This window comes from the organism of the source record quoted next, unplaced genomic scaffold (assembly GCF_019419815.1).
Source record: "Pyrus x bretschneideri cultivar Hongxiangsu unplaced genomic scaffold, Pyrus_bretschneideri_v1 Contig21, whole genome shotgun sequence".
In the NCBI taxonomy this organism is placed as follows: Eukaryota; Viridiplantae; Streptophyta; class Magnoliopsida; order Rosales; family Rosaceae; genus Pyrus; species Pyrus x bretschneideri.
In genome coordinates this window covers 5,884,199-5,896,367 of record NW_025999513.1, presented here as the reverse complement: position 1 = coordinate 5,896,367, position 12,169 = coordinate 5,884,199, and the positions used below count along the sequence as shown (strand labels likewise).

Below are 12,169 nucleotides of genomic sequence, written 5' to 3'. Positions count from 1 at the left end.
CATGATCGCTTGATCGAAACAAATTGAATTTAGTGATCACGATAAACTAATGTTAACTAGTTTATCAGCCACAAAATTTATCTCACGGTAAATAAATATGACAGAGTTTACAAATCAAAACCTTGGATTATTTTGTTACAATGTAGAAATCCGTACCCAAGTATAATAAGGTACAATTAGTTATTCAACGTTTGTAACGAATTTATTTAATTCCAAGTAAATTAATTAGGAGTTTACTCCAGTGCAAGATCTAGACTTTACTTTATACTAAGAAGTTGTTGAGAAACAACCGGAAATTAATGAGAGAAATTGATAGGCAACGCAACGTTGAATGCCAGTTGCCATTGTTGAAGCAAAAAGTCAAGTCTTCAACACCCCTTCCTCATCATTTCCCAAAAATTAAACAAGAGAAACAATAACTTACCAAGATGATAATTAACCAAGCCAAACTAAAAACGTTTAAACATTTATAATTATTGGTCAATTTTCTCATAATTTGTGAATGTGTGCTCTTTTATCCTTTGGTTGCCCTTTTCCCTTGAACTATATGATTTAAAAAGCTCCAAAACATGTTACTTTCAAAAAGCATCGATCGTCTCTATCTTACATTCCTACCTTTTACCGTCTAATTCAAGTGAGATCTGCAGACTTTCACTAGAATCTGAAAAGCAGCCTTGAAACCCTATGTGCATTCACATCCAGTACTGGGGATGATCATCAAAGGGAATAATTGAAACCATACATCTAGAAAGCCTTTATTTTCTTGGCTACAAAATCACCGGCCGTCTAAACCCAGTTGGACTTTTTTATTAATCTATTCAAATGTGCTTTATTTGACCAAAACATGGATTTTAATTAAAAATAACGCTATCTACACACTTATTTTTAATTCTCACACATTTCTCATAATTTTGTTTGTCGAGTCAGATTAATTGAAGAAGACCAATGACGACAATGAACAATAATGTGTAAGAGATAAAAATAAGAGTGTGTATACCGTCACTTGGATATATCCAATACACAAGTGACACAAATTATTAAACATTTTAAGATCCTTGTAAATTTGTAGAGATCGAATGATCCAAATGACAAAATGCCCCAACCTCAACTATAAATACCACCTCTCAGTACTCATCTCCAACACAAAACTCTCAACCTTCACTAAAACCATCATCCTTGGTAGTTGCTTCCTTTTGCTCATTCTCAACCCTCTTTTTTTTCATCATGGGTGTCTACACATTTGAGAACGAGTACACCTCTGAGATTCCACCACCAAGATTGTTCAAGGCCTTTGTCCTCGATGCTGACAACCTCATCCCCAAGATTGCACCACAGGCAATCAAGCATGCTGAGATCCTTGAAGGAGACGGTGGCCCCGGAACCATCAAGAAGATCACTTTCGGTGAAGGTCAGATAATAAGCATTGATAATTATTTAGATGGTTTCGTTTAACAAATTTTATCAACACGTATACATGTTGATGTTGTCAAACTATTACAGCGCTAGTGGATTTCTATATATATGATTATGTGCGGTTTATATTCACAGTCTAACAATAAATGATTTATTTGTCTCACAGGCAGCCAATACGGCTACGTGAAGCACAAGATCGACTCGATTGACGAAGCAAACTACTCATACGCCTACACTTTGATTGAAGGAGATGCTTTGACAGACACCATTGAGAAGGTCTCTTACGAGACCAAGTTGGTGGCATCTGGAAGTGGTTCCATCATCAAGAGTATCAGCCACTACCACACCAAGGGTGATGTTGAGATCAAGGAAGAGCACGTCAAGGCTGGCAAAGAGAAGGCTCATGGTTTGTTCAAGCTTATTGAGAGCTACCTTAAGGGGCACCCCGACGCATACAACTAAATTAATATGTTTCTATGGTATTTTGGGTGTTACCCTTACCATATGATCAGTCGAAGGTTGTGTGGCTTTTCTTTTATGCTTTTTCTCGTCAGCCCAAAGTAGCCATGGTTTTGGGCACGTTGGCTTTGGAAAATAAGTGTTATGGTTGTGATCATCTTCTGGTTGCCTTTGATGTATTTGTTTGAAAAAAAAGTTGCAGACTGTAAGTGTATTATCTATAAATATAATGAAATCAGTTAATGTCTCGCTTGCAACCTTTGATCTGCAGTAATTTTTTTTTTCTTTTATTATTATTATTTTGACTAACTTCTTCAAAACCTAAAAATGTTAATTATACATCTTTTAGAGGCAAATCTATTGACAAGGGAAATTTTTGAGTTTCACCGATTGATTATAAACAATAATATGTTTACACATCTTTTAAATAACTATTTGTCCATCCTTTTCATATCGTAACAAGTTGTGATGAGACAGATTCTTTCCTTTTCCTAATCCCTAAAGTCTTCAAAACATTATCTAACAAAACCAGATTTTGTCACAACTCTGCAGCATAACCAGAACCCACAAATATTCCAAGTCATCAAATTAAGAATGGCTTCCCCCTGCCCCAAGAACTAAGAAGAATTTTCAAGTCGCTCCCTATGTTAACAGCAATTGACTTGGAAAAGTTGATATTTTGCTTCAGTCTCATTTGGACAACTATGCCAAAAACAAACCATAACATCCGCTCAAGAGTTGGACATCGAAAAGGTACTATGAATGTAGTATTATTAGTAAGTAGTTCTTGACAAATTTGAGGTAATACTTACTTTGGTTGGAAATTATGATAACCTAAATTAGGACTCGTGTTTTTAAATAACTGAAAACACTTTAGAAAAATATATTTTTAAACCAATTCTTAGTAAAAATGCAAGTTAATTTTAGAAAAGCACTTCAAGTGTTTCCTTTAAAAAACACCAATTATGTGCTTCTTGAAGAAAGCACGTCAAGTGTTTTTAAAACCAAAAAAATATTTTCTCAAAAATGCTTTCAATCATTATAAAAACACATTTCCAGATGCGAAAATTAAAGCCTACTGCTCCTGTCAATCCCAAAAGAAAAGTAACTGTTTTCAACAAAAATTCTAAGTAATAAAGACTGCTGCTCAGTAATTATCATATACTTTCATGATAACTTATAAGAAAACTAATGAAAAAAATTTTGAAAACTTTGAGTTTTAACGATAAAGACAAAATAAAAGGTAAAGTGAATAGTACTAGGATTGACTTTTTAGTGTAAAAATATGATTTTTCGTTAAAGTGAACAGTATTACGAGTTTTTTTATTAAAGCTCCCTAACTTATAAGTGGTTAAAGATGTACTGAGTAATTTATATTAAAGATGTAGTATTCACATCTTTTTTTTTTTTTTTTTTTAGTGTTAACATATTTTTATTAATTTTGATTATTGATATTTTTCAATTCATTCGATCCAATAATTAAAAATTAAAAACAATATATGCTAGTTAAAAATAAATGTATGAATAACGGCATTATTATGCTGGCAAGCGTTTAAACCAAATATATGTCTTCGAACTAGACAAACATGAACCGGCTAGTTTAGAAATACAATACTTCAAACAACCACAAATAGAAAATTCAAACAGATAAGGAGACGTTCCACCACAAATAGAAAATTCAAACCGATAAGGAGACGGTCCACCAGTTTGGTGATCCATGACCTAGTGCATGTGCATCCATGATCCATCCACAAATGTGACCAAATGCAAATTCCAACAAATCTGAGAAAGATATTGCAGAAAGAGAAAAACCATTATTTAAAATTTTGAACCACTTGTCATACAGTTAGGGGTATTCTTCTTTATGAAGTAAGATTATCTCATCTCTTTATTTCTCTTCATTCCTTCTCTATCTATTTAAACTGTCACGGTTAAGTCACGCCACATCTTATATTAATTTTTTATAAATTGAATAAAGACAAAATATAGAATGTGAGAGGAGGGGATGAAAGGGGATGAAAAAAGGAGGAGAGCGAATCCTAGTCCCTTCTTCACTTGTAAGTAAAATGTTTTAGGTTCGAATCTCGCAAAGAGCGAATTCAATACCAAATTAGATTCTTCACTTGTAAGTAAAAAGTTTTAAATTCGAATCTCGCAGATGGCGAATTCAATACCAAATTAGATTGCTCATTGTGTAACTTAGCCGAATTTCATCCTCCTTTGATGTACATTATCGTTGCACTAAAAATTTTTTTATATATATATATATAGAATTTGAACGACTTTCTTGGCCGGTAGATCGTGACTTGAGCCCGTGACTCAGTCTCTGTCAACCAAGGATTTTTAGGGTTGGCATAATAAAAGGGTTGGCATAATAAAAGTATAATGAACCAGATTATACAAAAGGCAAGTCTACATAAAAAAATGATGATATATACACACATATGTACTGCATACGAGAAGAAATAATGACAAAAAATTAAAATTGATGCGGCTTAATTATCCAAACAAAATGGTGATAAAGAATTAAAGATGGTAGTTTGCTTCCGGACAAGGTCTTCTGGTTTTAAGGAATACATCCAAATTAAAAAGCATATTGAAAAGTTGTTGGTAGCTAGACTTTTTCTTTGGAGTACATTGGGTTATTGTCATTAGGTTGCGCCAGAGGACCCACAAATTCAGGATTGAAAAAGTAAGGCTTAAGACGTATACGACAAATAATTTCACGTACAACTTACTTACAATGTACATGACTATTGAAGAGTTAAATAATACTACGTTTTAAGTGAAGGTAACAATACCGTCGTGATGTTGAGATGACTTGCTTTTAACTCTTTACTCCTCTATTTATTGTAAGAAAAGTTTCTTACGTGATTGTAGGGTTAAGGGTGATTTTCAGACGGATCGAAATAAAAACAAGTTCTAATTTTCATTCCAAAACTTATGGATCTGATCGAAAGTTTTGAATTATTCGAATAACAAAAACTTATTAGGTGTTAAACTATCCAAACTAATTATTCGTTACATGACCACTTGTGATTGCGCATGTCAATCTGGAGGAGTTGTGTTAGAACCAAGAAATTTGCAAAGAACTTCTGTAAAGCAAGGTTCGAAAGCTCATGTAAACAAGGGAGAATTCTTATTAAATGAAAAACAACTACCATGGCTATTAAATAGCCTTACACTTGAACTAGAAGAAAGAGCAACTGCCCACGATTTTACAGGTCCTATAATCGTGGTAAAGACTACGTCAAAGACAGAAAATGCAAGCTTTTCCCTCAAGTATTGGGATTATTGGACTCCTACGTGACTAACAACCCTAAAAACTAGGAACCCTAGCAGTAACAGCTAGAAATCCTAACAACTTCAACATCCTCCCTTAAACTGAATACCACAGATATTCAATCTACTCCTGGAAACTTGCAAACACCCAGTAAACCTCGCATCTTCAAAAAAGCATCAACCTTCAATGGTTTTGTTAAGACATCTGCAATTTGTTCTTGAGTTAAACACTGCACCAGCTCCAAAACTCCCTTTTGACCAACTCTCGAAGAAAATGAAACCTTACATCAATATGCTTGTTACGACCATGCATCACAGGATTCCTTGAGAGTTTGATCGTCGAAACATTATCACAATATACCAAGGTTGGACTACACTACTCCTGATTAAGACTCTTCAAGATCCTTCTTAACCATACAACTTGGCATGCACTTGATGCTGCTGCTATGAATTCCGCTTTAGTGGCGGATAAAGTAACAATTGGTTGTTTCTTTCAGGACCAAGAAACAACACCCGAACTCATTATAAACACGTAACCCGAGGTGCTTTTCCTATCATCTTGATCACTAACATAGTCACTATCCGTATATCCAATAAGCTCTTCAGTTCCTCCCTTCTTGTAGAACATCCCCAAGTCAACAGTCCATTTAACGTGCTGTTGTTAGATACATAAGGCTTCCCCCCATTTGTTTGTAAACAGTGCTATCAACTTCGACTCCTTGTGAGTTTAAAACCAAGGACCACATGATTGAGAATTGAGTTACAATGATCCATGTTAAATCTCTCCAATACCCCTTGTGCATACTTTTGTTGACTAATAAAGATCCCATCAGAACTTTGTATCACTTCAATACCAAGGAAATATCTCATTTTTCCAAAGTCAATCATGTCGAACTTTACCATCATAGACTTCTTAAATTGTTCGAACATTGTTTCATCATTGCTAGTAAAAATGAGATCATCAACATAAAGACACATTATTAAAATTTTACCTCATTTTGCTATCTTAATGAACAAGGTATGCTCATAAGGACACTTGTTGAATCCCTCCTTGATGAAGTAGGACTCTATACGACTATACCAAGCTCGGGGAACCTGTTTAAGTCTATATAAAGCCTTTTTAAGTTGACATACCTTAGACTCATGCCCCTTCTGTTCATATCTAGGTGGCTAATCGACAAACACCTCTTTATTGATCTCCCTATGCAGAAATGCAGATTTGACATCAAGCTGGTAGATCACCCAATTCTTTTGAACAGCAAGGGAAATGACAATTCGAATGGTGTCTAGACGAGCCACCGATGTGAATACCTCTGTATAATTGATCCCATATTGTTGACATAATCCCTTAGCAACTAGTTTTTCTTTGTACTTGTCCATTTCTCCATTCTCATTGAGCTTTGTCTTAAACACCCACTTTACTCCAATTGTTTTCCCTTCTGATGGCAACTCCATCAATTCCCATGTATTGTTCTTATCTATGGCTTGTATCTTTTGATCCATAGCTTGCCTCCATTTTTCAAATTTCACATCTTCTTCAAAGGTTGTGGGATCTTGATTAGTAAATAACGCCAAGTGAGCCATGCTAGCATTCTCCTCATCAGATAAACCTTGACATGTTTCATAATCTCTCATCCAAATTGGTGGTCTTCGAGTTCATCCTATACGAGGTGAGATCTCATCATTTTGAATGTCTCATTCAACCAATAAGTCACTTTAATCAGACTAGGATTCAGTCTATCCCACAACTTCATCAATTTTAGACTCGGGGTCACTTTCCTCCCTTAATGTGCTATTTTCTTCATCAGTATCCCACTCGAGATATGCCAATATAGCCTCCTTGTGACTGTCATCCCAACTCTATTGTTGATTCTCTTCAAACACAATATCTCAGCTTATAACTATTTTCTATAAAACAAGATCAAATAGTCAATAAGCCTTAGATTCCTCACTTACCACAGGCAATATGCACTTACAACTTTTGGCATCGAGCTTCACCCTTTTGTTGTCAGGTACATGAACATAAGCAATGCAACCAAAAATCCTGAAATGATCCACAGATGATTTGTGTCCATTCCAAGCCTCCTTAGGTGTCTTGTTCTTCACAACAAGAGTAGGGCATTGATTCAACACATGCATCATCCAATTCACTGCTTGAGGCCTAAAAGTTTTGGGAATTTGCTTGGCTGACAACATGCTTCGCACCATATTATGGTGCGATTCTTTCTTTCTACAACATCGTTCTGTTGGGAGTGTAAGTTGTAGTTAGCTGCTTATGAATCTCATTCTCATGATAGAAATTTGTAAACTCATGCGAGGTGAACTCTTCTTCTCGTTCTGTCCTCAAACTTCTTATAAATGCCCCAGTTTCTTTTTCAACCTGTGCTTTGAAGGATTTGAATGTGCCAAATGCTTTTGACTTCTCCACTAAGAAATAGACCCATGTTTTTCTGCTGAAATCATCAATAAAGGTGATGAGATACCTTTTGTTGCTGTTCAAGGTAAGGTTAATTGGTCCACATATATCAGCATGCACCAACTGAAGAATCTTGGAGGCTCTCCATAAGCTTTCTTTGGGAAATGGATCTCGGTGATGTTTTCCTACCAAGCAATCTTCACACAGCCTTTGTGAGGCTATGAACTGAGGAAATCCTTCCACCATTTGCTTCTGTTGAAGCACTTTAAGCCTATTCCAGCTAAGATACCCATAGCGACAGTGCCAAAGTTTTGCTTGATCTATGAGTCAGCAAGGAGAAACACTTTTGTTCCTTTGGTGGACAATAAGCCAGCATTGCAAACATTCTATTGTGACTCATCTTGGTCTCCATGATTAAACCTCTCTCAGAGTGAAAGATCTTGCATCTTCCATGTTGGATGAGTATTATAAGCCCCTTCTCTTGCTACTGACCAATGCTTAACAAATTATTTTTCAAATCTGGCACGTAGAAAACACCTATGATCACATGTACAATGTCATTCAACTTCATTTGCACATTTCCCTTGCCTTGCATAGTCAAACTCAAATCATTTCCCAGCTTCACTGATTCTCTGAAACTGCTATCAAGCTCACAAAACATGTCTTACTTGCCACATATATGATTGCTGCACCTAAAATCAAGAAACCATATGTGCTCCATTGTTGCCTCCTTGAACTCCACAAGTGCCATCAACAACATCTCTTCCTTTGTCTCCACATATTTTGCTTTATCTTCCTTAGGTTTATTAGGACACTTCCACTGAAAGTGCCTTAGTTCATGGCAGTTATAGCATTCTAGGGTTAACTTGTCGAACCCTAGACTACCCTGTCCTCTTCCTCTACCTCGATAAGTTCTTTGGCCTCGTCCTCCTTGCTAGACTCCATGAGTGACTTGGAGTGCTTGTTGATCCAACACATGTCGACTTATCCTTTGCTCATGGACCAAAAGGCTACTCTGAAGTTCATCTATGGACAGGGTGTCCAGATCATTAGATTCCTCAATTAAACAGACAACATAATCATATTTCGAAGTCATGGACCTCAAAATTTTCTCAATTTTCACCACATCATCCATCTTCTCCCTGTGAGTTCTCATATTGTTGGCTATGGCAAGTGTTCTCTCAAAATAGTCATTGACTGTTTCTCCATTCTTCATGTGCAGCACCTCGAACTCCTTGCGAAGAGCCTACAATTGAGCACGCTTTACACGTGCAATCCCTTGATATTATTGTTTCAAGGAATCCCATATATCCTTCGCAATATCTTTCTTCAGAATGGTCTCCAATATTGACCGATCAATGGCTTGGAGCAAATAGTTCTTGGCCTACAAATCCTTCAGCTTTAGTTCATCCAAAGTCTTCTTCTGTACTTCACTAGAATCTGATCCCCCTGCTGCAGCTGTGATCCCCATCTCCACCAAGTTCCAATACTCTTTAGAACGAAGAAAATTCTCCATTAGCATGCTCCAGTGATCATAGTGTCCATCAAACCTTGGAATGGATGGTTGCACGAAATTGTTCTTAAACGCCATGTGTTGTTTCTTCACTCTAGCACCTGGGTTGCAAGCTTTTTAATCAGGCCCGTAGCAGGGTTCTAATACCAGATGTTAGAACCAAGAAATTTGCAAAGAACTTCTGTAAATCAAGGTTTGAAAGCTCATGTAAACAAGGGAGAATTCTTATTAAATGAAAAACAACTACTATGGCTATTAAATAGCCTTACGCTTGAACTAGAAAAAGAGCAACTGCCCTCGATTTTACAGGTCCTATAATCGTGGCAAAGACTACGTTAAAAACAGAAAATGCAAGCTTGTCCCTCAAGTATAGGGATTATTGAACTCCTATGTGACTAACAACCCTAAAAACTAGGAACCCTAGCAGTACGGCTAGAAATCCTAACAACTTCAACAAGGTGTACTAGACCGTCTAGACTCATGAGTCATGAGGCAGAGAAAAATATAAGAAAGAACGATCAGAGAAACGATAGAAACGAAACATAAAGTCATCTGTATGTATATTGAGCATTGACAACTCAACCTTCCTTAATTACCTCTTCAGTCATCTAAGTATTGAGTGTCATATTTGACAGCTAACCCCCTGTATTTTTTAAATACGTCAAACTATTCATTTTATAAATAAAATCTAATGGGCCTTAGAAGAAGCAACTTGGAAAATATATTATGCGTGTTGATTTGGCGCACTCTGATCTGATCTACATAAAATCTTCTATATATATATATTTGGGTAAAGAATATGTTTTCTTAATGTGAGCAAATGTCTAAGCCTGTTTTTTAATGTAAATAAGAAATCGTTCAAATTGGTGTAAGCCTAAAACTAGGATTAAGGCTTTTGTTTTCTTTTCATTGAGAAATTTATTAAGATCACCACAGTGGTGGAAATGTATAGAGTCATTGCATGATGGGATGGGTTAGAACTGATGAGTAGATTTTACATTACATATTTTACCCTAATCTTAGTTTATTTTGGTTATTATTTTGGAAGAAATTTGATGCTTTAAAATGTATTTTCAATATATGACTTCCGACTTCTTTTGGGGAAAACGTGACCATATGGATGAATTTTAGAGTAATTCTAGTTGGAGGACGTTCCTGAGTCACTTAGCTTGATCGTGTCAAAATATCAAAATTTTCCACCAAGTGATTATTTTTTGGCAATAGAATAAAAACACAGTGCGCGATGCTTGAAAAGTGACGTTTTGGGCTTGATTACGAGCTTTGGAGCCCAAGATGACCTATTTTGGAGTCTGCCCCTTCTGAAGATCTTTTCAGAATGTTCTGATCTTTGAAAAAAGCTGTCATGAGCTGGATTTGGATGAGATTTGAGGCTAAAACATAGCTAGACAGTTTCCTTGCGGATTCTCCTAGCTTAATTAGGATTTTATTCTCTATAATATTTTATTTTTATTTGGTTTCCTAGTTTGATAAAAGGACTTTATTAGGGATTATGCGATAGCTGATGAGAGGGATATAAGGCTTTGGCTGGTCTTAGTCTTTTGACAACTTTGGAGATAGGAAATTGGCCAAGGTTCTTGAAGATTTTCAGACTTTTACTTTAAGGTGTTTTCAATCATTTTTTTTTCATAAGAATATTTTTAATTATGAATATGCGTAACTAATCCATTTTGTTAAGGCGAAGCCTTGAGCCACAACATGAATATATAATTTTTATTTAATTGCTTATGATTGATTGCCTGCATGCTTTGAATTATTGATTACCATTTTAAACTATCTAATTGTCTTAATGCTTGATCACCAATACACGCAGCTAGGAATTTTTCACCGGGTGGGCTAGCTTAAAGATTTAAATCTTTATAAACAAAAAAACATGATACTGTATTTTTACAATATCAGTTAGCTAAACAAAATTTTGACAAGGTGAGCCATGAATTTTTGTTATTAAACAAATTAATATGTGTTTAAATTCAAATAATTCCAAACTCGTACATATACAAAAATTAATGACAAAAAAAAAAGATGGTTTGTAAACTGTATTATATTATTTTATATAATCAAACCAAGAGAATTTGGATTAGTGACTAAATATATGGTGGACTACATTCGAAAATCAATAAAAATTGCATGTCAAATTTTATTTTTCACCAAAAGCTACCTAGGCTATAGCCCAAGGTAGCCCTTAAAGTGGGCTCCGCCAATGACCAATAAGATCTTTAGAAAAGTAATTTGATGCAATTTTGGTCGGAAGGTTTCCTGAAATTGACACTAGCTTCTTGTGGTTAGTAATTGTAATTTCACTTAGGATGAACACCACGTCTTAAGGGTTCCATGGTTTTTCAAAGGGTTTTCATAAAACTTAATGAATATTTCATGTTCATATTTGATCCGAACGTCCGAACGCGTTGCATGTTAGATATATGTTCAATGTTGGAGATTTCAAGTAGAATATATATTAGGAAAACCTAACCTTCAAAATATGCATGAGTAATTCATAAGTGATTGGAAGAACTATGTAGGATTGTTAAAGTGATAGTGAAACTCTATTGTCTCTTTAAATTGATTTTCTCGTCAATTTATTTAATTATTTTTATTTTAAATTCGTTTTTAATATTTTAAATTCCAAAATCAACATTTTTCAAACTTTGTTTTAAATAATTAATTAAGAGTAGGTTTTAAATACAAATTATTCATTCAATTCATGTGAAAAACGATCTTACTTGAGCTACTATAATATGACAACCTTGTACTCTTGCAAGTATTTTAAAATGTTTTTATCCCTACTTTTGTAAGTGGTAAAAATCATATCAAAAGTCTTGTCGTTAGCTAATCTAACACATAATCTAACATAATTTATAAATAAATTAGCATGCGGAGCAATAGAATCGGAATCGTTTCACTTCAAAAAAAAAAAAAACTAAATTGAAATAAGCTAAGATATCAAAAAGCATGCGGAGCTAATGAAAAAAAAAAAAGGTAAATTACAATTTACATTCTCAGGTTTGAAGTCAATTGCAATATCATATAATATCTTTAAAGTATTTCAATTTCATACATTCACTACTATT

The 12,169-nt window shown here is 34.9% G+C and overlaps 2 protein-coding genes across 2 annotated transcripts; one reads left to right on the top strand and one right to left on the bottom strand.

Moving 5' to 3' along the window:
- Positions 1 to 1,131: 1,131 nt before the first annotated feature.
- LOC103937954 (major allergen Mal d 1) lies at positions 1,132 to 2,129 on the top strand. The gene is made up of 2 exons (XM_009347940.3): positions 1,132 to 1,408; positions 1,580 to 2,129. Exons 1-2 carry the CDS (start codon positions 1,225 to 1,227, stop codon positions 1,873 to 1,875), a joined length of 480 nt encoding a protein of 159 aa, XP_009346215.1. The 5' UTR covers positions 1,132 to 1,224; the 3' UTR covers positions 1,876 to 2,129.
- Positions 2,130 to 6,324: 4,195 nt separating this feature from the next.
- LOC125477381 (uncharacterized mitochondrial protein AtMg00820-like) lies at positions 6,325 to 6,738 on the bottom strand. The gene has a single exon (XM_048584413.1). It carries the CDS (start codon positions 6,736 to 6,738, stop codon positions 6,325 to 6,327), a length of 414 nt encoding a protein of 137 aa, XP_048440370.1.
- Positions 6,739 to 12,169: the final 5,431 nt, after the last annotated feature.